At 36.6% G+C, this 26,508-nt stretch overlaps 1 protein-coding gene across 11 annotated transcripts in view; it reads right to left on the bottom strand.

Annotated features, from left to right (window-relative positions):
* PPIP5K2 (diphosphoinositol pentakisphosphate kinase 2) overlaps window positions 1-26,508 on the bottom strand; it is a 56,383-nt gene that overhangs the window by 19,661 nt on the left and 10,214 nt on the right. For all 11 annotated transcript variants that reach the window (XM_035310386.1, XM_035310384.1, XM_035310389.1 and 8 more), the window contains exons 2-18: window positions 23,144-23,542; window positions 21,484-21,679; window positions 20,674-20,764; window positions 19,690-19,775; window positions 16,073-16,227; window positions 15,483-15,584; window positions 12,975-13,136; window positions 11,720-11,841; window positions 9,923-10,024; window positions 9,284-9,370; window positions 8,282-8,357; window positions 8,086-8,195; window positions 6,945-7,030; window positions 6,169-6,294; window positions 5,947-6,068; window positions 2,779-2,961; window positions 769-910 (exon numbers count right to left, since the gene is read on the bottom strand). In XM_035310386.1, coding sequence (XP_035166277.1) covers window positions 769-910; window positions 2,779-2,961; window positions 5,947-6,068; window positions 6,169-6,294; window positions 6,945-7,030; window positions 8,086-8,195; window positions 8,282-8,357; window positions 9,284-9,370; window positions 9,923-10,024; window positions 11,720-11,841; window positions 12,975-13,136; window positions 15,483-15,584; window positions 16,073-16,227; window positions 19,690-19,775; window positions 20,674-20,764; window positions 21,484-21,679; window positions 23,144-23,287 — 2,092 coding nt within the window. In that variant the 5' untranslated portion in view covers window positions 23,288-23,542. The remainder of the gene's footprint in view (window positions 1-768; window positions 911-2,778; window positions 2,962-5,946; window positions 6,069-6,168; window positions 6,295-6,944; window positions 7,031-8,085; window positions 8,196-8,281; window positions 8,358-9,283; window positions 9,371-9,922; window positions 10,025-11,719; window positions 11,842-12,974; window positions 13,137-15,482; window positions 15,585-16,072; window positions 16,228-19,689; window positions 19,776-20,673; window positions 20,765-21,483; window positions 21,680-23,143; window positions 23,543-26,508) is intronic.

Below are 26,508 nucleotides of genomic sequence, written 5' to 3'. Positions count from 1 at the left end.
AGAAAGCTTCCCTGTAGAACTGCACCACTCACCCTTTAAACAAATCTACAGCACCAAGAATATTGTCCTACAGCACTGGTCATGTAATAAATGCGTCAAAAGCAAAAGCCAAGAGACTGGTAGACAGGTTAGATTATCTCATTCACAAGACAGGAAACTGGACCAAACAGACAAAGAACAGTGATACTATTTATGCATGACACTTGTATGCCTCAACCTCAAAAAAACAGCTTTTTGCATTGCAATGCACTGCAGAGAAGATTGATATCAAATATTCCAGTATTTAGTTAGTACCAAAAAGCACTGTGGCCAGTCCCAGCTCTAGCTTTCATGTATTGTTGGTTCACCACCATTAATACAGAGTATCTTTCTATGCAATACTACTATGCATCAAACAGCAAGCAACAGATATTCAGCAAAGATAGTTAAAAATAAAAATGTACCCGTGTTAAATAATTTTATTGGAATCTGCTTTGCCTTTCTTTCCATGGGCCGCTGCATTTCAAATAATTATGTCAAGAATTTCTGTAAATGCTTGAGAACTAACCTGAACTTCTGAACACCACGAAGAGTCCTTACCTGTAATATGACCACGTTTCTCCTGTTTTTTAGTGTAATATTATACATAGTGAATCAGACTGTGAAAATCCATATGCCATTGTTGAATGAAGTTCGGCTAAAAGCCAGTTTACTGCAGAAGGGCTATATTATAACTGTCTCAAATGCAAACAAGAGAAACTAAATACAACTACAAAAATGTTTAAATACCTGCAGATTTTGGGTCTTCCATTCTTTGCCTAATCTGAGAAGTCAAGCTCTGGATCAAGGAATAGACTTTGTCACATGTCTTTACAGGATTTTTAATAACCTGCATTGATTTTATCAGTGAGATGCTTCCAGATGGAGTCAGCTGCAATTTGAAATAAACACAAACTGATTAGATTCGAAAGAACGATAGAAGTAAGATGAAATGTATAAAGATTCCAAGAATCAGGTGAAAGGTATTCAAGTAGGTTGTTATTAATTTTTGAAACAATTTCTTAATAATTTACACCCTTTGAGGAATTACAAAAGAAAAATATTTTGAAATGTAATAGAACTTACTACAGATTCTAAGGTGACAAATTCATTGATTAACTACTTCCATATAATAAACATGAGCAGTTTCAGGACTTCCTAAAACTCTTCTTTGTTCCAAGACATGAAAATTCCAAGGATGTTTAAGATCTGTATGTACTTAGCAATTTTCCATAACTTTCATTCAAGTAACTGTTGTGTTTAAAAACTTACCAGAACTTTTATAAGAAACATTATAGTTAGGTTACATGCCTCACAAAATAAATCTTTTTCTATAGCATACCCTTCTTAACATAACTGGAAGGAAGAACCAGATATCTGGAAAAAAAAATGATTATTTCTGGTTTAGGTTTTTATTTCTATGGGACTGCAGCACACAGACACAGAAAAAAATTATTTAAGTGCATATATATTACAGGATGTTCTTCAGACCTGACTTAAACATAGAAACTGTAGAAGTTACACATTATCACCATTAAGGTTGGTGTCAGTAGTCTATGTCCATGTATACAAGCCTTAGCCTCCTTTTTTTAGAAAAGGTCTACATAAACCAAAGTAGAAAAAAACGATATTAAAAATAATTCAGCTATATAATATACATGCGTATTTGCACTCTCCCCACAGTTTCCTCAAATGCATAGGATAATCTGGAAATAGAACACTTCTACTCGCTACCTAATAGTAAGCAGTTCCTACATCCCTATCATGACAAAGTATATCAATAAGAACAGTGCTCTGGCACAGAAAAAGAAAAGGCATATTGTTTTTTCAAATTGCAATTAAGTGGAAAAAAACAAAAACAGAAAAATGATATAACTTTTTAATCTCAAAGGCTGGTTACTTTCAGTGACCATTTTAGAAGGGAATGCTATATCGTTCCAGTCACTTTTCAAATTCCCTATACAGAGAAAAGAAAGGTGCTAATAATGAAAAAGAAATCTTTGAAACCTCGAACCCTCTCCTTCCTCAAAGTACCACTGAATCTATTTTATGCGGTGGCTTGGATGATTCCTTTAATCTACGTGCCTAAGTAAGTCCACATAGAGTAAACACAATGTAATTAGTAAAATTATTTTTCAATAATTTGCTCTCAAAACCTTTTAGAAAACATCACTTAAACTTAAGAGACAACATATGAGGACTTGTTTTTTTTACCTGTTATGCCAGAGGGTAAAGGCAATTGAAAGAGGAAAAAAAGAGCTTCTTAACTATAACAAATAGTTCTTACATTTAAAACCATGAACAATTATGTGTTTTTGTACTACGTCAGCATTTTCTTTCACTGATTAGAAAGTATTCTACTGTTTTTCTGCATTTTAGTATTCTCCTAGTCCATAAAAAGATCTTGTAGAATGTAGGTAGTACATTTTGTAATATTACATACAGTCAATTAGAAACAAAGTATAATATTTTGAATAATCAAAAAAATTAATTGAACAGAGAAGATGATTTCCTAATGTGGTCCCTACCAATAAGTATATTCCTATTTCAAAGTTTGTAACTATTCTGATTACTCAAACTACAAGACAGCTCAAAATACCTAATACCACAATTGCTACAACTTCCCTTTTAGTTCAAGACTATTTGCAAACACACAAATGATTTTTCAAAATAGATACATAAAATTAATGTTTGTTATCTTAATACAAGTATTTGCTTGTCTATTTATTTCATTTCCTTGAAAACTAATCATATTCTAACCTTATCATAGTCGTCAGCTGTAAAGTCTCTGTCTCTCTGGAGAATTTCATGGAGCCTTGCTTTAACACGATGCTGACAGCTGCTTAAAGAATCACTGTCACTGTCCAACAGACCGTTCATGTTAGCACTTTTTACCATCTGGACAAGAATAGGAGTCAGTTCACCCTCTAAGGCCAGTAGACCCTGAAGCAAATAATATAATTAATCAGACAAACATGAGAAAGTAACAGTATCTTAAAAACAAACAATCAAAAACCCACTCAAAATACTAATTTAAACTCAAGATTTTATCATTTGCTTATGTTCAAGACTTGGCATGGAAACAACCCTCAAAGCACTGCCTTGCTATGCAAGATTACTACAACTCGTGCAACAGTGATGCTGACCTGCCATAAAGCATGATCCCCATCATGAGCTCAAGTAATCCTGGCATCTCAGAAGTGCCAACAGTGCTCCTGTGAGGCCACAGCCATTCAGGCCTTGGGTTGCCGGGAGTGCATGGTGCCTCCCCTCTCCCTCAGGCTAGAAAGCAATAGTGGCCTGACTTGTGGGGAACACGGTCAGGATCAGGTGCTGAGTTACCAGAGGAAGGCACTATGGGAAGAGACGGAATAGCATCTGGGAAGACAAACTGGACACACACAGTATCTTTGCAGAGACCCTACAAAGCCCAAACCCTGTGTGGCATGGAACAACATTCAAAGAGTAAGGTGGATGAAGACTTCCAAAATGGAGGCAGCTAGAAAATTTTGTGACTCTTCTGGCTACTGAAAGGTTCTCAGATAAGAAAGGGAATTAAGTGATAACTCCTCAATCCTGCTGATTGAGGAGAAAGCAGGACAGATGGATGAAATAATCATAGAATGGTTTAGGTTGGAAGTGACCTTAAAGCTCATCTAGTTCCAACTCCCTTGACACGGACAGGGATACCTTCCACTAGAATCAAGCTGCTCAACACCCCATCCAATCTGGCCTTGGTTGGATGGGGCATCCACAACTTCTCTGGGCAACCTGTTCCAGTGCCCGTACAACAACACATGCAGGATGGAAACAAACAGGAAATGAAATTCTGAACACTTTCAAAGGTTTAAATTTGCAAAGATGTTAGGAATGTGGCATAATAGCTCACATGAATGGATCTCCTGGACAGGCCAGGAAGGCAAGGAGGAAGAGTTGGGTTCTATATAAAGGAGTGGCTTGACCACTGAGAGCTTTACTTTGGAACCCGTAACAAGAAAGCTGAGATGTTATGGGTAATGATCAAAAGATCGTGTAAGAACATGGTGGGCCTCTGCAACAGACCACCCAACTAAAAGCAGAAAATAGATGAAGCCTTCTTGAGAAAAGTGAAGAATGTCTCCTGATTGCAGGTCCTGTTTTATATTAGGGCTCTTAATCCTGGATACCTCAATGCATGGGCAATATTGCAGGTGGCAGGTGCTCCAGATTCTGGAGATATTCAGGACAATTCTGTGACACAGGATACTGACGAACTATCTAGCTGAGGCGTTCTCCTTGACCTGTTTCTCAGATGTATCTGGAATGTGAAAGTCAATGGCTGCTTTGGTAATAGAAACTATGATATTGTGACAGATCCTTAGAGAATAAACAATTTTATTAGAAGCCCTTCAGATGAGGAGACTTAAGCTTGTTTATGCAATCCCATGGAAAAGTGTCCTGCAAGGCAAAGGTGCCCAGGACAGCTGTCTCTAAGGACAACCTCCTCAAAACACAAAAGCAGTGCATTCTGACATATGGAAAGTCATACAGAAGGTCAGCATGGATTAAAAGGGAACACACAGAAGGTGAACAAGTTAGGAGGATGGGTTAGCTGGGAGAAAAAAAAGAGATTATCTGAGAATGAAGTAGTGCAATTAAAAACCTGGAGAGGCCATGGTATCTCCATCTTTGGAAATATTCAGAACTTGATTAGATACAGTCATGAGCAACCTCATTCAAGCTGATGCTGTTCTGTGTGGAGTTGGACTACATGAACTACAGAGGCTTCTTCTAACTTAAACCACTCTAACATTCTGAATTATTACTGAAAATCATTCACCTAAGGAAGTCTTTATGTAAAGCTTGCACTGTCTGAGTTCTCTCACAATTCAAAACCCGTATCACTGGAAGAAGGAAGTGAATCAATTATTAAGAATTCAAAGTATTACAAATGCGAAAGGCTATTTGGAAGGAACAGCAAAAGAAGAATTTCCCTAGCATGAGGAGAGGTAAAGGAACACTTTGGCAAACATTATAGATGTAGGAAGTTTTTCTAAACTGTTTTCTATTAATAATTGCTTTAAATTCATGTTTGTACTCAAAAAAAAGTTCCTATTTCTTAAACCCCACCACAAAATGTTATTTCACATCAAAAATAATAATAAAAAAAATTAATTACCATCAATATGTGGTATTGCCACTATGTGTTACTTACTCAGTAGCTATTTTGACAGGCCAAAAATTAAGAAGTATCCTTGTAACAACTTTTAAAGGAATTATTTCTATTAATACCAAAAAAACACGTTAGTCTATAGTTTTTTTACAAATTCCCATTTAAAAATTTTCAAAGTAGTTTATTAAGTCTACATTTCTGATAGGTTTTAAACCGTCTCATTTCCTCTGTAAAGTTACAAATCAGTAAGAGAAAGATGGTCTCAATGTAAATATTGCTTTTTGAACTCCAGATCTTTTGATCCAAATCACTGAAGTGACTGAAAATTGAAATTTCTGCTCATGGAAAATGAATACATTAACACAAATCAGTTATAATGCCTGTGCTTTTACTCATCACACAGAAAATTTGTCAAGAAATTCTGACAAAATTTCTGGATAATTTCAGAAAGTAAGCACTAAACAAATAAGCAAGGTGAAAACTAAAAATGTTTCTCTGTTATGGAGGTGATTGCTGAAAAGGACTAAAGAATATTGCTACAGCTCTATAACGAAACCCTGTCTCCAACTGCTCAAAGAATTCTAATGCCTGGCACATTAAGTGGAAACTTTTCCACCTGTCACTGAACAAGCTTTGAGAGCAAGTTTCTTTTGAAACGCAGTCTCTGTGAGCTATAACAACCCATAAATCTCCACCAAGTTTTAGAAGAAAAAATTTTGAGACTATCAGCTTTTTTTTTTTTTTTTAATCTGGAAACACACAATTTGACATGGTACCTTTGCAAAAGCTGCTGCAGTCATCTGAACTCGTCCCTCATCAGAAGCGTAGATTTTGAGATCGTGCCGGTAAGTGCTATGTAATCTAAGTAAACCACATCCAGGAAATCCAGCATAATCTCCTACCAAACAAACAGATTGCTCAAACTCTCATTTTACACTTTATTATCCTCAAAATGGATCAATGCCATTCAACACTTTTTTTTCTGTGTTCTTTTTTACCTTGTCCACCTGGATACATACACCTGAAAGCCCTTCCAAGCTCCTCTGCTTGAACCCTGCCTGCAGGGGTCAGTTCTCCTCCCCATTTTAGAACCAGAAGCAGGGATGGCTCGTTTCTTCTATTATCTAATTGTACACAAAGAGAAGAGTTTAGAAGCAAAGTATATTAAAATTCCTTTATATATATATATATATATAAACAAAAATACTGGGACTACAAAGGGCTGCAGTAAATGACCTCTTCAGTATTAGGAACCTTTAACAGTTTTCTAACATTAAAATAATACTGAACTAGAGGACTAAACAGGTACTTAAACAGCAAAACCTGAAGTAGTTAAATTAGACAGAAAACGTAAGTGAAAAATATTAAATAAGAAATCTGAAACAAATACAAAATTTGAGTCAGAAAATTAGAACAAATTGGATGTTACTGAAGCCAACGAATACAGATCGAGGACCAGAAAATGCTTAGAAACATTTTAAAGTCAGCAGTAAACGATGAGTGGGATTTTCCCATATTTCCCCCCAAAACACCATGTTTGATGAATCACTGAACCTTCTTAACCCCTCCTTTTCTGTCACAGAAAAACAATATTGGAATACAAATTTACCTCATAATTCAGTAGATTAAGAGACTGGTAAGTATTTACCATCAATAAAAACATCCATTTAAATGAACATACTGGTTCTTAACATCAAGACATATTATACCACTTCCCCTTTACTATGTAAATACACATGATATTAAGTTAACATTCATAGAAGTAATACTACACCTTCCTCTTCACTGGAAGTCTTTGGGCAACCGTGAGGAAGATATGTTAACTGAACTTTGCGATTTATGCCTGAAAAATGCCCATACCTGAAGAAGGAACAAGAAGTGAGAGAGGAGAATGAAGAGGAAAAAACAAAAAACAAAAAACATTTTAAATATTTTCATGTACAAATCTAAACCTACTATGCTCCTGAAAACAGGATACCATAAAACTACATTGGGTCATTGACTTAAGCGTTTGATCACCTTTTAGCAACGCGGTCTTAAACAAACCGTATTCAACAAGCATGAAATGACTACAGAAATATCAAGCATTCTGTGATGAAATATTTCCAAATATTATTATACAATAATTGTTCTCACCACATTGAACATAGAACTGAAAAAAAACAGCACTGCCTATTCTTTTGCAGGCTGCATGAATTGTTTATCTGTTTAATTGTTTTTCAGATTCATAACTACACATGGGCTACCAGTATCTAGAATCTGATCTGGCAATGCAGATGACCACTGCTTTACTAGCCAAGGAAGTTCTCAAACAGAATTCAGTATCTTCATAAATTTCAAGAACAATTGTATTTGCCCCAATTTCCAAAAATTATCTGCTACCATTCAGAGATCTGAGATCCCAACTCTTTATCAATTTTTGAAGACTTTTTTTCTTCTATTAAATATTTCAGATTTCATACACAAAATTGTGTTTGGAATCCTCCAAGTTTGCTCTAAGTAGAAAGTACACATGGTAAAAGCTGCTACAGGCTCCAGACTTCACACACTGCCAGGAGGCAGACTCTATACCCAGGTACTTATGCAAAAAAAAGAAAAAAAAAAATTGAGAGCAAAGAAACTAGTCCTTTCATGTAGGTAGTATATTGAGACACTAGGAAGATAGATAAACTGATTGTTTAAACAACAAATTCCATTAAAAATATAGGGAGAAAACAGGAGCACTGGTCTCCTTCAAGATGTCTGGTTTCCTAATGCATGACATTCTTTCTTGTCCTTCTATGACAACCCAAGTGTTTCAATTAATTTATCATTACGTATTTGAGAAGCATTGCAAATGAAGCAGTAACTGTCAAACGGGACAAACAGCAACATACACAGCATCTTGCTATAAAGCCTACAAGTTAGACACTTACATTTCTAACACAGTCTTCAGCTGTTCAAGCTTTGCTTTACTTTCCTCAATTTCAGAATCATTGTTTTGCCCAAGTTCTACAAGGAGTTGCCTTGCTATGTCAAGCACTTCCTAAAGAAAGCAAATACAGAACTAACTTAAAATAAGTAATTTTCTAGTTATAAAACACCAAAGCAAGAAAATAAAGACATACTTGCCTGCAACTGTTTTGGTTTTTTCAGTTTTAGTTTTCCAGATTTATATCCATCACATTTTTCAAAGAGATCAAAAAATCTTTAGGAGAAAGAATATTGATAAAAAAAAACACTTTTAATAAGTTAAAATATTACCTGAACAAGTGGCTTTTAAACTTAAAGCAGCCTGAAATTAGCAACTTTATTTGAAAAGCATGTTAAAACCTGAAGTCCAGAGCTCAAGTCAACCTTTATTCAAAACCCATTTCTCAAGAATATCTTCAACATATTAAAGTTGAGTACCAAAAACGTTTTCTTATTCACTTACTAATTGATAAGAAAGGGAAGAAATTCTATATATCAAATGACATAATATTTGAATATACAGCCATGTGTGTTCTTAGCCTTCAAGAATAATCCTCAACAGAAGTACAGAATATAAAAAATGAGCAGTAATACACCTTTACTGCAAGTATCTGTGAACACATGACTCTAGTCCCAACACACATAACTATGTTTTATTGAAACTACACCTATTTCTAGACACTTTATGAATGCTAATTTAAAGAGAGTATCAACCAGAAGTACACAGTAATAAAACTTTGACAAAAGTAAAAGACAAAAAGGTGGTGCAGTAAGATGACAGCTGACATGAGAACAGTAAGATAAAAAAAGAAAGACAAGTCATAGTCAAATGGTGAAACAAATATTCTCTTCTGATTATGAATAAAAACATTTATAGAGATAAATGCATTTTCATTAAAGACACACAGGATTGTTTACAAGGCACAGAATTTGATGAAGGAAATCTGCACAACTCATTTGGCAGTCTTGTTAAAGAGAGATGCATGGCTGTTAGCTGGAAAGACATCAGTTACATTAAAAGAGAAAAAAATGAACAAAATCAACTCATGATGCAATTTCTGCATAAATTCATTGCTTGCACATCCCCAAGAAATGACCTTTACTCTAAATTCAATCTAAATGACCTTCACTCTAAATTTGTTTAATCAAAATTCAACTTACTTCTGATGTTTTACTTCCATTTTCATTTTTTGTTTTGGTGTTCGGTCCCCATGACGTATTACAGCAATAACACATCTAAGCTCCATCCTAAAATTTTAAAGGAGTTATATTTCACAATTGTATATGTGAGGAGTTCTTATTTATAATTAAAACTGCCACGAATCAAAACAAAATTGTCATTATCTGACATAACTACAGGAATGACAGAAGGATATGCAGGAATATAAGGTTAACTGAAAATGACGTGAAATATAAAATTTAAATATTGATTTTAAGACTTGAGTAACTACTTGGGTAATATTTATTCTAAGTAGTTTTAAAATGATTTTGAGGTTCATTAAATGAGAGAGCATGTTTATTAGAAGCGTATATTAAGTTGGTGCTGGAACAATGATTAGCAGTGAAGGAGGCTATGCACAGACGATGCTACGCTTGATAATCTGCTGTTCTATACTCAGCTTGACTAAGGATCAGAAACTCTGATTGCTGGCATAGCAATTGTGATTTCTTCCTTGTTTTCATCACACAAAACAAGCGTTCAGAGGCCAAAGTGGGAAAACCTTGTGAAGAGAAAAAAAAATTCACACAAAAGTTACATTAGGGTTTTACACAATTCAGGCATAGCTACTATTCTCTTACATAGTTCCAGAGGTGGTTGGCACAATAGGGATATCTTCTGCTTCCAAAGGAATTGACCATGGTATCTGAAACTGGGGAGCAAGTTCTCTCATTATGATATTTCTAAAAAGGGGTTAAAAAGAAAACAACACTAAGTTTAAAGAAAAGCTTGTAAATGTAGCAAACAAGATCCAAAACAAATATATTTATGTACATGTACTTTTCTAGATGTGGTTCTAGAGTACTATTGACCATAAGTCTCTAAACACATTTTTCTTTAATTGTACTTAAAAAAAAAATCATAATTTAAAGCTACTATAACTGATATAGAGGCAACACTAGCCTAACAGCCCAGCATACATAAGAAACTTCAGTCTTTGAACTCCAGTTCCTAGAAGAATTCTTTGAATATGACTTGGTCTGGTTCACTGAAATATTCAGATATCTGGCTATTATCTAAATAAAAGTCCCTGAAAATCAGAAAGCCATTCTAACTCAAGAGTTACTAGTACCTTTAGTGGTAATTTAATTTCTCAAAAATTTCACTGGTAAAACTGGAAAACCTATAAAGATCGTAACTTCAAAATGGTAACACTGCATATAGAAGGTTATTAAATCTTGATAATGTTCTAGTGCCGAAGTATGTTGTCAAAATAAAGTGAACCTCAAATTGATATCTACACTAAAAAGCAGTAACACCAAAAAAAAAGAAGTGAACCTTGAATTAGCACAATTCCATATTTTATTTCAAAAAGCGAGAAAAAAAGTCTGCCATTTACTTCTCACTGTTATCGTATTACAATTCCCTGCATGCACAAGTAAAAAAGTCTAAGATAACTTCTTTCTCCAGAGAATTCAAGACCTATAGCACCTTTAAATTATTACACCTTCTTTTTCTCCAAGTGCAACAGATAAATGCTTCCCTCCTTGAAAAAAATCTCAAAACTTTAATCCTGCTTTTGAAGTACTTAGCTTCCAGTATTTGCAAAACACTCATGTGAAATGTGTTAATTTGATTTGTGTCAGTATGGAACAATGCTTGGGCCACATGATGAAATATAACCTTCTATCTAAGAATAACAGAGTGATTAGTGTACATAGTTCTTGTATCATGCAAAGGAAGGGTCCAGCAATTTGTGTAAATAGAGGGTTTGAAGGGCGAACATTGAGACTCGGGTCTAGGAGATAAGAGGACCAAGGAGTTTTTAGGAAACTGCTGACTTCTGCAGAGGACGCTGCCCAAGCCTCTGATATCTGGCAAAGAGATCACCAAATAAGGAGAAAGGGGGAATTGAAGGACGACCAAAGGACAAAGCCTGGGAGGAAGACTATGAGCCTTCAGCGCGAGTGACCCCCGGAGAGACCACCAGAGACTAATACGCATGTGTCCAGTGGAGGGTTCGGATTCTGGGAACTAATTATAATAATCCTGACTTTTCTAGGAGTAGTGATGAATATGCATTAGTCTAGGAGCATAAAAACCAGCCGCCTGATGTAACAGGTGTGCGTCTTGGTGGAGCAAAGACTCCTGGCGCACCCAGCGTTGTTTGCTTGCCTCTATTCACTTAATAAATTACAAACTTTAATTGGAATCCTATTTGGGACTAAATCATTTATCACACTCAGACTCGGGTGTTTTGGATTTTAGAAATAAGGAAATAATTTGGGGCTTATTTAGAGATTTATTAAATACGTTACTTATATAATTTAACATTTAATTTTAAATAATTATTTACAAATAAGGAATAAGTAAGTAGTACATAGGCTATAGTTACATACAATAGGCAAAACTCTCAAAGTAAATTAATAAACTCTTACCCCAGTATCTTAGCACAATCATCATAGTATTTCATGGAGTTTTTCACAAAACTGAAGCCATTCACATCACAGACATATGACTGTCCATTAGCACGCAGCAAATCAAAGCCACAAACTGTTTGCTGTTTTTAAGAAAAAAAAAAAGTTCAAGTCATTGATCATCTTCCTCAGGTTTTCTTATTCTAAAAACATTTTAACATGTTAATCACCTAGAAGCATGCCAAAAATAACAGATTTTATTTCTCATATCTTTTGCCAGTTACATGTTAGGTTCACTCATGATATGTAAACATCTTCCTACTTATTGACTTTATACCCTCAACTTGACTTTAGCCTCCCTACATATCCTTAGCAAAATCAGTATTGTCAAGTTCACATATGCACTATATTAACTTTCAAGACCTACAGCTTAGATAACAATGGCAAATTCCCCTTCTGACTATGGAACGTCCCACTACACACAGTTTTTATGGATGGCACATAAGAAATAATAAAGCATCAATGAAAATATTGTTGTTCAAATTTGAACTTGACAGGATAGTTTTGGTACAGACACAGTACCGACTATGTTAGCACAGGATGTTAAACAATACGTCCAACAGAGCTCAAAGCCCTTTTGCAAGGTGACAGCTTTTCACACACCCTCCAGAGTACTATCATAGTTACAAGTTATGACAAAGATTGAAAGACAACCTTTCATTAAGAAGGCTGAAGGGAGAGTAAGAGACTGAATGAATGATGTTTTAACAAAATAAACTTAAAATTACTCAAAAATAGAAAACATCAAACATTTAAAATAAAGAAAAACTACATCAATGCCAAAGTTGCATTTATTTGGACCAAGTGTAAACAATAGGTAAATAAGAGTTACAGGAACTTGACTAGTGAAGTTACACTTTCCTAATTAGAAACCATTAACAAAATGTGGGAACATATTATGCATAGAACAGATACACTGTGAACTAGCGAGGCACAAGAGTAACGTGAGGAAATATACACAAAGCTCATGCAACATAAGTAGCCCTCCAAACTTGTTAATGCATTAAAAGAAGAATTCTTATACACAAAAAACATGAATGTGGAAGTTCAACTTCTCACCTTCTCCACAAAGCCTGTAATTACAGCCTAAAATACACTATTACAGAGCCTACAATATCACCGCTGACTCTGTGCATTTACAGTCTACATAAGTTTCAAGTAGTAAACAATTAATTAGCACTAAATGTTTGATCAGATAGGAAAGTAATCGGCTTACCTTAAAGGCAAGGCATACTTTCCAAGCAATTAACTTCTCTCTTGCATTCAGGATGACTGGATACCTCACTTCTTTTCCTTCACTGTCTCGTTCTACCTTGCCATCCAGAGCTGGAGATTTCCGGGCTTCAGCATGAGCATAGTCTGGACCTACTGTGTACACCTTTATTGAAAAACAGGAACTCTTGATTTATTGTAATTAAGTTACACTACATGTATCCATGCATCTTGCTAAATTTATCTCTAACGTGATAATCACTGCAATCCCACTGTTGCTGCTTGAGTAGGGTGCTGGACCAGATGACCTTCAGTGGTCCCTTCCAACCTTAGCCATTCTGTGAAGATACTAGTAGCTGTCATCACTAATAATTTTGCTCTCAAGCGCTTTCCTCAATGGCATAGCATTCAGTGAGCATGTTATTTACTGACCTCCTAGGATGAAGCTGAAGTACAAGTGAAGAAAATAAATCATGACATTTGAAGAATAGAAGTGAATTCCTTAGTTATGCCAATACAGAGGCAAAGAACACTTTCCTCTCCAAAACATCTGTAGAACTTGAACAGCAGATTAATTCAAGGATGATTTGAGTTTAGTTGATTGTAGAAACCTGGTGGCAGGACTAAGTGATTCTCTTTATTAAAAAATATTTTCGTATTTTAGCCAAGACTGAACAAAGCAGTATTCTTCCCAGTTTCAGCATTACAAGACAGAGGCTTTAGAGACTGAGTGTGCAATTTTAATGCTCACTGCAAGCAAGTACTGGGTCCTGTACTAGAAGAGATTTGTCAACAGCTCTCAGTAAATGGGACACTGTCACTTGACTTGAAAACAAGACTGTTCTGTTTTAGCTATTTTTTTTGGTCAAAACTTATGATAGCAAATACTGCCAAGCATTAAAACTGTTTTTGAACAGAACCAAAGAAAGCTGTCAAAAGAACTCTCATACTATCTTGACACCTTCTTAGTTCTTATGAAATAGAATAATGCCTGGTTTAATCAAAGAAACTGCACTGTGACTCTCCTCTTGCATGAAGGTTAGACACTGACATACCAGTTCCATACCTGTACCTTCAATGATTTGGGATTGTAAAGTGACATGGAAAGTATGCTAGACATGGCTAGCCTCGAGTAGGTTTTTGCTTCTCTTTAAATTTAAGGGGGAATCTGCAGGCTTCCTCAGATAGCTTTCAGATGCAGTTGTGCAGGACACCATTTGAAAAAGAGAAGGTAACAAATATGTCTAAATAGCTACTCTAAGACATGTCTTATTATCAACATACTCTATGACCTGAACGTGCATCTCCTACATGAACGATGAATGAAATACTTCAGCTACTAGAAAGCTGAGATTACAATATAGACAACAGGAATGTCAGATATAAGGTCAATTCAGGTAAGTGGCTGAGTTGGATAAAACTGCTTAATATAAGGTTAACAGTCTTGTTAGTTGAAGAAAATCCGTTATTTATATGGAACTTTTAAGTCCACAGATGCTGTTTGATACCTACAGTACAATAATAGTCAAAACAGTCCCCAATCCTCAAGTCATACGCATCCCTTCACGTTGCTAGAAACTCTCCTTTTTAAAAGCACGTTGCAGAAGTCTCTTACACAGAATTCTGTAAACTCATTAACCTCCTAAAAAGTGTTGCACCATATGAAAAATATTGCTCATGAAAGTAGAAAAGCTTAAAAAAAAGAATTGGGGGGAATTTGCTTGAGAACATAAAAACAACGTTCTCTTCATGTATCTCCAAGTGGAAGAAGTAGACTGCAATTGATAAAAAGGTGTCTTTGGCCTAAGACTGGATTAGATCTTATACTCTAACTTCGACTCTTTGTCTAAGCATGTTGATCTCATGCATATGAGCAAGTATTTGTTTTATGTGTTCAGTGATGGTCTTAAAATTGCCTGAATTAACACAAAGCAAGCAATCTCCATAGATTTTCAGTCTCCATAGATAACATTTATTCTGTAACTGCTTTCTATTCTATTACTCTTATGGTGCCTAATCTTTGTATCTGTTAAGAAAACAAATGAACAAAAGAGTAAAAAAAATTACAGGTGAGATCAATGTATTATTTTTCCAACTTTATATAATTTAGTAAGTTACTTTTGTTTATAAATTAAAGGATTTCCTTATTCGGTAAAAACATATTTCAGCTACAAATTTATTATTATTTTTAAATATTCAGACAAAAAATCTAGGTAACATCTATTGGTTTACACAGGGAAGTATATACTGTTCTAACATTAACACAAAAAGCAAAGACAACGTGCCAGGTAACAAGCTTCCTGCACCCGATTCTAAAAACATATGCTAAACTTCTCTATATCACAACTACTGTGTTTAGCTAGAAAAAAATGACATGCTTTTCTTATGAACTGTATTAACACTTCATTAAAATTAATCCTCAACATGATGATATATTTTCATCTTTAAAACTGACAAAATCTTGAAGCACTTGATTGTTCTAAATATAAATCAGAACACACAGTTGTCATACCTTCACATCAGTGCCATCTGTAGGCATAAATTCCTCATAAATATAGGAGCCTGTTTTTCTCACACTGCTTTCAGGGGAATAAACACTGCTTCGGCTGCCAATCTGAAATGAATATTTTTCTATTAAGAAACTCATAGGCTACTACTTGAGAAACTGTAAAAGTCCTTAAAATACCATACCTCTACTGAGAAAACATTTCCTGTACTGAACAAAGCAAGTAGATTTTGATCATTCCCAAATGCACTGACAGTGTATACTTTTATCTTTAAGAACTGGCACTTGCTGACAATCTACTGAAAGGAGCATTCATTCTTTAAATTTTCCTGAAATGTACTTCTCTGATCTGCCACTACTCTTATGCAGGCAGGTCACAACAAAACAAGTCTATAGGCCAGGAGAGAACGACTGTGCAGTTCTGTTGGACATCTACAGCTCAAAAAAGGACAACAAAAAGGGAGGGGGAAGGGTCTCTATTTTTGCTTTCATGTTCCACATGAATTAAGTTTGTCTTCTATATAGTCATTAAAAACACAACAAAGATAGTCACTTAGCAAGATGGAATTTCCATAGCCTTAGCATAGTATCCTCACCTTTCGAAAAAGCCTTTGGCTTCCACCCCCAGCAGATGTTGGATAATAAATGTAAACATTGTGGTCCTCAGCACTAACTGGCTTTTCTACAAAAGGCTTTTGGAAAATTTCCCCATTCACTTCCACATGATCTTCTCCTTCAATCAAGTTGCATTCTGAAGAAACAATGCAAACAACAGATGTAATATTTTCATGGAACTAAATAATTAGAGATTTGGAATAATTTTGGAGGTTGAAGTAAAAAGACTACTATGAACATTTGGTTCACTGATTTGTATTGATGCACAAAGAATTAACCATCATTTGTTGAATGTCTGCTGTACCGAATCTATATTGTGTTACATTAGTAATGTGTTCTACGCTTTCTGTAGATTTCTACATCGGACAGGATACTGTCTCCAACAAAACTTGAATGTGATGTATTTTTTGAAAATGGTTTTGTGACAGGGGTAAGGCTATGTGTTGGGCTTACATAGCAAAGTTCTGGTAGCAAGGTGAGGCTGTGGGGGTGACCTCTGCAAGAAGAGCCCAGCAGCTGGCTCATGTTAGATCAGCACCAGCTCCAGCCAGCTCCAAAAGGGACCTGCCACTGGCCAGAGCTGAATCAACAAGTAATACTGGTTGCACCTCTGTGAAAGCTGATTTAAGGAAGAAAAACTGTTGTGTGACAGCAGCTGGGAAAGAGGAGTGAGAAAATGTGAGAGAACCAGCCATGTAGACCCTAAGGTCAGTGCAGACAGAGGGCAAGAGGTGCCTCAGGAATGGAGCAGAAGTTCCCCTGCAGCCTGTGGAGGGAGAGGTTGGAGCTGGGCATCCCCCCGCAGCCCATGGATCCCACATGGTGCAGATCTCCTAACTGCAGCCAGCCCGTGGAGGAGTCCATGGTGGAGCAGGTGGATGTGGCTTGGAGGAGGCTGCAGCCCATGGAGAGCCCCCGCAGGAGCAGGCCCCGGGCCAGAGCTGCAGCCCATGGAGAGGAGCCCATGCAGCAGCAAGGGGTCTGGGGGGAGCTGCCGCCCGTGGGAGACCTTGCTGGGGCTGTTTGCTCCTGGAGGATGGACCCGTAGTACTGAGCCACGTGGGAGCAGTGCTTGAAGAGCTGTTGCCTGTGGGCAGCCCCCTGCAGGCTCAGTTCAGGAAGGACAGCATCCTGTGGGAGGGACCCGACAGGGAGCAGGGGCAGAGGATGATGGAGAAAGAGCAGCAGAGACAAAGCATCAAGGACTGACACAGCCCTCAGTCCCCAGTGCTGCTTGGGGGGAGGAGGTAGAAGAGGGTGGTTGGGAAGAAGGTGTTTTTGGTTTGCTTTTAGTTTCTCAGTGCTCTGGCCTGCTCATGATAGGCAATAAATTATATTCATCTCCATGTCCAGAGTTTGTTTTGCCTGTGCCTGTATTCAATGAGTGATCTACCCATCCTTGTGTCAAATCACGAGCCTTTTTTACATTGTATTTTCTCTGCCTATTCTGACAAGGAGGAGGAGAGAACAGCACGGTGGATCTTGGCTGCACATGAGCATGAAAACACAACATGCTGTTTGTCTCTTTCTGCAGTCACCTTCTTTGAAACATCAGAGGTAGGGTAGTTGGACAGTGAACACTGTCTGGTACCAAATGCAGTACTAGTTTTAGTAGGCTAAGAACTGTCTCCATGTCTGACGCACCTTTCACAGATGACTAAGATCTCTGGAATGAGGGTTTGGAAATCCTTCCACTACTGGTTGTTTGCATGCAGTAACCTTGACTTTTGCAGCACAAGCCCTTTCCCCCCACTATTAAGCAGAGATTTTCACCAAAATTTCTCTAACCCTTAAAAGTTACACAACGGGAATGCCTCAATTGTCTTTATTTGTTAAGTTTATGTCTTGACCTGTGATTGTAATTTCTATTTTTGCAGAAAGTTTTCCTTTTAGGAGGAAAAGCTCTTACATTTGTTTTCAAGTGCAGAAAAAAAAATCACTGCAATTGAAATTCTGAGCAGATGATCTGCAGATCTGTCTTGACTACATTCCTTTTATATGGTTGCTAGTACTTAGTATGGATTCATCAAAGGAAATTCCTGACTTAGCATTCTGATCTCCTTCTATGATAAGGGATCTCCTTTTATGATAAGGTGACCTGCTGGGTAGATGAAGGGAAGGCAGGAGATGTAATCTTTCTAGGGAGATGCTGTTGAGTCCCTGAAGAGATGGGAGGCCTTGCAGAGGGATCTACATAGATGGGAGCTCTGCGCGATTAGTAAAGGCATGAAGTTCAACAAAGGAACATGCCAGGTTACACACTGATACAGGCTGGGTGACAAGTGGCTGGAGAACAGCTCAGCAGAAAGGAACCTGGGGGTGCTTGTTACAGGCTTAACATGGACCAGCAACATGCTCTGGCAGCCAGGAGAGAAAACTACATTGTAGGGGTGTATTAAACACAGCATTGCCAGCTGGCTGAAAGAGGTGATGTTCCCACTGCATTTAGCATTGGTGTATCCGCACCTTGAATACTGTGGATGGTTCTGGACTCCAAAATATGAAAACGATGTTAAGATCTTTGAATCTTAACAGATCTAGGAGTTGGATTTGATGATCCTTATGGGTCCCTTCCAACTCAGGATATTCTATGATTCTAAGATCTTTGAAATCAACCAGAGGAGGGCAACAAAGCTGGTAAAAGGGCTGGAAGGCATGTCCAATGAGAAGAGGTTAAGGACACTTGGGTTGTCTTGTCTGGAGAAAAGGAGGCCAAGATCCTCATGGCTCTCTGCAATTTCCTGAGGAAGGGAAGCGGAGAGGAAGGTGCCGGTCACTGCTCCCTGGGAACCAAAGACAGGAGCATGGGAACAGCACAAAACTGAGCCAGGTGGTTCAGACTGGACATTATGAAAAATATATTTACTGTGAGGGTGGTCAAACACTGAAACAGGCTTTCTAGAGAGGTGGTTGATGCTCCATGTCTGTCAGTGTTCAAGAGGCATTTGGATAAGGCTGTCAATAAAATGCTTTAGCATTTTGTTAGCCTTGAAGTGGTCATGCAGTTGGACAAGATTATCTATTCTAGTAAGGAAAAGATTCAACAGCCTGAGTTGCTTCTGCCAACACTACTTTCCTGAAAACTGAATTTTCTGCTCATTATAGTAATATAAGTTCATGAGTGCTGCTCTCCTTGGTGACATATTTGTATCTCAGTGTGAGTTTGAAGGCCCTCACATTCTAGTTGGTCTATATAGGCTCTAAGAGGATTGTGAGCCCACAATTCAGAACCATGCTTTTCAGATGCATACTTGTATTGGTTTTGGCAGGGATAGAAGTAATATTCTTCATGGAAGCTCATATGAGGCTATGTTTTGGATTTGTGATCAAAACCAAAACAATGTTGCTAAGACATGTATGAGATACAGCTGAACAGTGCTTGCACAGTGCTAAGGCCCTTTTGGTATCTCATGCTACCCTGTCTGCAAGTAGGAGTTAACCCACAACAAACTTTAACTAAATAGCAGATGAGAAACCAACCTCTGAGCCAATGAATTAATTCTCTAGGAAGTGAGATTCAGCTTTCTGCTATGTATCTACTGCTCTTCAATGGAAACAGAGACATCAATGGTTAATATTTTTGTCATCAGTTTTTTACCTTGTGGATTGTTTGGATCACGGTTCAGAACTGCATAACGAGGAAGTAAAATGCCTTCAGCTTTAAGAATACCATACACTTCCCTCCTAGAAGGAAAGAACAGAGGTTCCATAGTGTGGCAGCAAATCCTGATAAGATTTGTATTTTACAGTCCATGAGTAATGAAGAAGGAAAAATATATATTTTCCTACAAAAACCACATAAGATTACATGTATTATTATACAGTAATATGCATGCTCTCTACTTATGAATATAATACTTTAAAACTCACTGACACAGTGGTACCTTTGCAGTGACTGCATCAGTATCAAGAAAAGTGTCATTTGCTGTATCAAGTCTGTCCTCCGTCTCTGGTAGGGTAAAAGCAATTTGGGCAGAACATTTCTCTTATTAAACAATTTTAACAGTGAAGAAGGACTGCAAAAGTTTATACGTGACAGCAACTAAAGGAATCCAAAATAGCAAGTCTGCTCACTGTTCAGGGGCTCTGATGCTTATGTATTTTTTTGATTATTGTTAATATTTGCTATACATGATTGCAGCCACAAAAAAAATCGCTTTGAATGACCACATGATCTTTGGATACCAACAACTCCCAGAAGTCTCCAATGAACAGAAAAAAAAAAATCCTTAAGTAAGCTACATGAATTCTACAGTTATGGAAAGCCGTATAATTGCTATACATACCTCTGCTATACTTTTCTAGAGCTTAAGCTGTTTATTTTCTAGCTGTTACCCAAATGTATTACCCAATTACTACCTTGGTACATCTTCAGAGCTATCAATATAAAATCAGTAAAACGAAAAACACACCTAAACACATATCACAGAAAACTATTAAAACATTAATAAAACAAAATTCACTGTAATTTTTTTTAGACTACTGTATAATAAATTGGAACTGGTGCTATGCAATGCTAACAGATCCTCACTGTCTGATTGAAAAGTAATTTGCTCTTTAAAGGTAGTTAATCATTACTTACCGGTCTTGTATATGATACTGCATATTCAAGTCATTGATTATGAACGGATTCCTGAGTTTTGCATAGGCAACTGCTTTGTCCAGTGGAAATCCTAAAACGTTTATTTAAAGAAAAATAAATTAAAATTGTAAGACACAACACTGGTAAGCAGTTTGGAGCATTCTTTTTCAAACTTTAGATACAAACAGGCATGGCTTAAGTGAGAGAATGTTCCCTCCCTCTGCTACAAACACGTAACATCTGCTTAAGACAATCATAAAACTGTAGCCTGATTTCAGTGTACACTGTCAAAAGTACTGGTCATCTCCTCTTCCATCTCCACACTCCATATTCCCTCCACTTCCTTAGAGCCAGAACTAAGGATTCTATTGCTTCTGCCTGAAAATATGTTTAACTTTAGTCCAGTCACTGAACAGTCCCACGACCCCCCCCCTACATAATAGAGATAAACAAACACATGGCAAAAGATCCAACAGTCCCATTGGGAAAGGAGCATGACTTCACAGTTATTGGACCAAGTAAGCATTAGTTCAACGCTTACCATTTCCACTGGCTCCACAAATATTTGCCAATGGAGTAGCTATTTTAAATACCATGTGAGACAGGACTTTCTCAAGCTATTAAAACGGTATCATTTTAAAAGCTTGTGTTTTTTAAGTCAGTTGTATTACATTAAACAAGACATAGGAATGGCTTCCTAGGACAATCCAATGACACAAAAAGCAAGGCAGAAAAAAAAAGTTAATAAACACTCAAACTGGAGAAAGTATTTAGATGTCACAATATTTCTGGTATTATTAAAAGATTTACCTTTAGAATGAAAAGAAATGAGACAGTCACATAAAGGCCAGTTTTCTACTGGCTCATTCAAAATAACATCCTCTTCAAATATTACAACAGTTATGTACTTAAACATGGAGAGGCGTTCAAGAATTTCTTTCATTGGTTTGGACTTAGATTTCTTAGCCATTGAACATATCCCAACTGCAATTTGTCTTTCTGGTGGCTGAAGAGGGGGGGAAAAACAATTATTTTAAATCTGCTCAGAATGCAATAGGTGTTTTAGCAGCATAATAGCACAACAGACATTTTCTGTTAAAATTAATTTGCTAACTCTAATTCAGTTTTCAGTCAGGTAAGTATCTAGCAGGCACCAAACTGAAGCGTGCCACTAAACTTATGAAATATGTTTCATGAAATTAAACTGTTTAACAGCACTATACTACTTTTTGTGAGTATTGTATCAGGAGCAAAATATCATAAATGTATGAAAGCTTATGAAAATCATAAATGTCTGAAATATTGCTTATGACTTTCCATGAAATTAACCAGCAATTAATTTTTAAATTGTATAATTTTTTAAAATCTAGTAATCACAAAGCTTCTCACCTTGTTACCTAATATTAGAAGTGAATTATGCTAAGAAAAACTAATCAAACAAAATATTACTCTAGATTTCTGAGTGAAACTGTCTACGCACAAAGTAAGTTTTCTTGTGTATAGTCTATATATTTTCTTTCAGGTAATAAGCCTTTAAAAATTTATTTCCCACTAAACAGTCAATCTGCTCCTCTGTTTAAAAAGAAACAAACAAAATTGAAAAATCGCTTATTTCAAGTTACTTTTAAAAGGTAGCCAATCACATTCCCTCACTAAAATATACTGATTGCACTGAACAGCCTGAGCTACTAATTTTTCAGTATTTCTTTGCATTTCCCAGTTACTTTTAATTAGAGTCAAGTGTTCTGCTAACATTTCCTTGCATTTAAATTTCCTAGGCACACTAGCAGTCAGTGAAAATTTAACATAATTCCCTGAAGTGGGATGTTGCAGAGTAAAAAGAATAACAAAATACTACCAAAAAAAAAAAAAAAAAAGGTATGACATGGTAACTCATACATGATAACATTAGGAGTTTGTCAAAAGAAATGGTAATACAATCCGGTACACTCTGCAAGTATATTAAACTAAGCTATAATGTAAGATTAATTTAGCATGCACTTTCTGTACACCAACGTAAATAATAACAACGTTGGATCTTAATGAAAACAACAGTAAGATGAAAAAAATGTGATTTTCAGTTTGAACAGGCTCTTCAAAGGTAATTCTACAGCAGTTGACAATGTACACAAAATAAAAACTCTCCATTTATTTTTGCTATTAATTATACAAATAAAAATAACAAAGGCTTAGGCTATCAAGTTCAGTCCCAGAACCACATCATGCATGCAAAGCTTGGCTGCCCTGTATTAAGATACAGCACGTCTACTTCCAAATCCAAGGTAGACCTACTTTTCAAGTGTGCTGCAATTCTCAACATAACCAACAGATCATTGTCTTAATATGAACAGGTGTTTTGCATTTCAGAACACCATTTCAATATTACACTTCTCTGATTCAACATCACTTCAAAATAAAATAATGCTAGAGATCATGCAGTATAGTACATACATGCCCCTACAGTACATACAGAATCATATTCTTCCTCCTCTTCTTCCCCATGGTCATAAAAGTGTTCATAATCCGTAGATCTGGCTGAATCCAATAATTCTTCTCCATCTTCTCCACCCACGAAGAATCTAGGAGGATCATTCTCTGTTGCGTTAACAGACATGATTACAAGATCTACAGAGAATTATGTAGAGACTGCAGCCACTTTGGCAGCTGAGATACTGGGCATGTTTCCCAGTGAGCTGGAAGCACAGAAGTCCCGTACTTGTTGATGCTGCTTGAGCAATGCTGCCGCTGTAATGACGTCGGCCAGACACTGTTTAACTGGTATCACCTGCTCATTACTGGTTTGCGCTGCTGCTCCAAGAGACCCACAACAGGCTAGTGCTTCCCTGAGATGACAGAACAATTTTTTAACCTACAAAAAATATAAAAAAAATCCAAATAAATATAAACATCAAGAAACAAAACCAAAAAAACAAAACCCACACTTGAGAAAGGCACATAAAAATAAATCCCTCATTTAGAAAATGCATTTGAACATCTGTATACCTCTGAGAAAAGTATGAGAAATAAAACACTACAGAGCACACAGACTACACTTTTATATATACGGTCAGAGCACGGATAATACTTTCAAGGTATTTTCAAACTACTGACTCGCATTTTAAAATGAGACAATATAACTCAGGAAAGTGGAACTGTCAAACGTGTTTTTTCTACCTTAAGGAGGCTAAAGTACAGACTATATATTTTATACAACAGATGAAAGAACAAAAATCTCCAGTATTTCTGCTATTTAACTCCCGTTCCTGTCATCTGCTGATCTTCCCCAATGTTTTCTGATCAAATGTGCAATAGCAAGCAGATGAAAATACTAATGAAAAATATGAAGCCACCATCAGAACTATTCTTAAACAGAAACTTATTCTTCCAAACACAAAGTGGCCCTTCAGTTTGAAAGCAGAACATATGTGCCAACTTGATGTTACGTGTTTATTTATTTGCAACAAAGCATTGCTTTATTTTCACATGGAAAAATTAATATTTATAGAGGTACGTACTACCACTGCCTTCTATCAAAAGTGCCTCAACGCAGTAACGTACCAGTGAAATGAGCACACATTGTACCCTTTTAACCAGTCATGTGAAAATAAGATCTTGGCCAAGTAAGTTGGCTGCAGAAACAAAGACTTAACACTCAGCCTTCTGTTATATTAATTAGTAATTGTTCTCGCTGTATGTTGTGCTTGGCTTTATAATTTTAATTATAATCCATTACAATTATTTAGAAAGTTAATAAGCAGTTAGTTGTTTAGAAAATCATCTGATCAAATGCTTTAGGTTAAGTTGTCTATTAGTCAGGTCATTACGTAAGTGCCATTCAAAAACGATGCCTCAGCAGAACTGGATTTGACTTTAAATATCCGCCAAAATGACTGTTCTATGAACCAAGTGAAGCAATAGTAAATTTCCAACTGTAATCAGCCATTCAGCTTCCTCAGAAAGAGGGTGGTAAATGGAGCAAAAGTTCCCTACAAAGGATCTGTCCTAAGTCAGAGAGCAATAGGTTAAGTATGGGTAAACAATAAGTTGCCTCTACCTCTGAGGCTGAGGTCTGAGCAACAGATACATATGGATCCAGGACTGACAACAGGCAATTAGAAACCCATGTATCTTAAACATACTTCTTACACATCTGTTCTCCTTCAATTTCATTAATAAAGGTACTTTTTCTTATCATATAAAATTGCCGCCATTTGCTCTTCAAGCCATAAGCGCAAAATGAAACTATAAACACCTAATTCACCTTGCTCCCAAGAGAGTTAGAAATTAGATTTTGTGGGAAACCAATTCATTTTACAAAAGCATGAAGAAAGCAAGTTTTCCAAGTCCTATTTCTAGCAAGCTTCAGAAAGGCGAAGGTTATTTTGCCAACATATACTGGCAACTAATACAAATTTATAAATGGTATTAAAGATTTAAAAAAGGAAAAAAAAATGTAGTCTGAAAAATAAGTTTAACATTTCTCTTGGAACAGCTGCTTCTGCTCCTCTTTCCCCACCCAAGGTCTATAAACATAAAACATATGTCTTAATAACTTTTTAAAACTTAAGGTTTCCTTAAAAAAAAAGAAATGCAACTCCTTGGAGGAGGTGAAGAGAAGGTTATCTAAAGGATTTGTGTTTTTTTTAAGCTTTCTTTCCCCTACATATTCCTACAGTGCACTCTGTGACAGCAGTAGAGGTTGTGGAGTTAAGCAACTGATGACTGGTTACTTCATGAGAACTTCCAGCAGTAGTTGAGTCTCTAATGGACGTGATTACTTCTCAAAGCAAGTAGTTAAGAAACCATACAAATAAAGGCTGAAAGGAAAGCATATCTTTGTATACAAATCACAAAAAGATAAACTGACATGTTTAACTTTCTCAAAAACCTATCTGAAACTTACTGGTTTTCTACCTTCCTGACCCAAAGAGTCTGGAAAGCATTGGTAGTGGTGGTGGTAAGTAAACCTGTTAAGTGGAGGTTCACTTGTGAAAAGTGGACTTTGGACAATCACCCACTCTGCTTGGAGTTAACACATCATTTCCTGCAAGGTTAATCACGTTGTTCACCCCTCTGAAGTTGGTCTGGTCTCTCTTCCACTGGTGTCTTTTAACACGTAGCTTGCAAAGCACAAGCCTATCTCAGCACACTGTTAGAGCTATGTGTCATGTATGTCACTGTTGGGTCAGTTCACAAGACTTCCAAGATACTAGTTTGAGGTAGAGAACTCTCTTTGTCATCACATAGTTTTCAACGGCAGACAAACTCCTCTAATTCTCATGGAGGAATGTATACTCAACATTACTGCTGAAAGACTGTTCAGACTATCCACTTATAAACCTAGAAGAAAGGTGACACTCAACCGTGAATTTGAAGCACAAATTCTTGTATCAACTTTGGAATAGATATGCCTGTCTACTCTAGACCCATGTGACATGCAACTTGGTAAAACACATTAGGAAGGTATATGCCACCATGAAACCTGGAAGAGCTCCAGCTGCTGTTTTGGTGTTTTCTTCAGGATTAGAGAAACAATGCAGGCAGGCATTTAAGGCATAGTCACTCGAATGCCAGCTCGTAATACAAACTGCTTCTCAGCTGAACCAATACAGGATGAAGGATAGGATGCAATTCACTCTCTCCTATAGAGAGAAAATAAGTGAAAGTACTGCAGATGAAGTGAAAGGAATCTTGTGATTTATTTCTTTCATAAACTAGCTGTGCAGGTAGATATGTTACTTGATTGTCATTTCCTAGTATCGCTACTGGGTCCCAGGGTTTCCAGACAATTTGTGAAAAATAAGACCAAACACATAGGATCAAGAAAATATATTT

The sequence above is a fragment of the Oxyura jamaicensis genome, chromosome Z, assembly GCF_011077185.1.
Source record: "Oxyura jamaicensis isolate SHBP4307 breed ruddy duck chromosome Z, BPBGC_Ojam_1.0, whole genome shotgun sequence".
Taxonomy (NCBI): domain Eukaryota; kingdom Metazoa; phylum Chordata; class Aves; order Anseriformes; family Anatidae; genus Oxyura; species Oxyura jamaicensis.
Note: the sequence above shows the minus strand (reverse complement) of the source record. Positions and strands in the feature narration are given on the sequence as shown.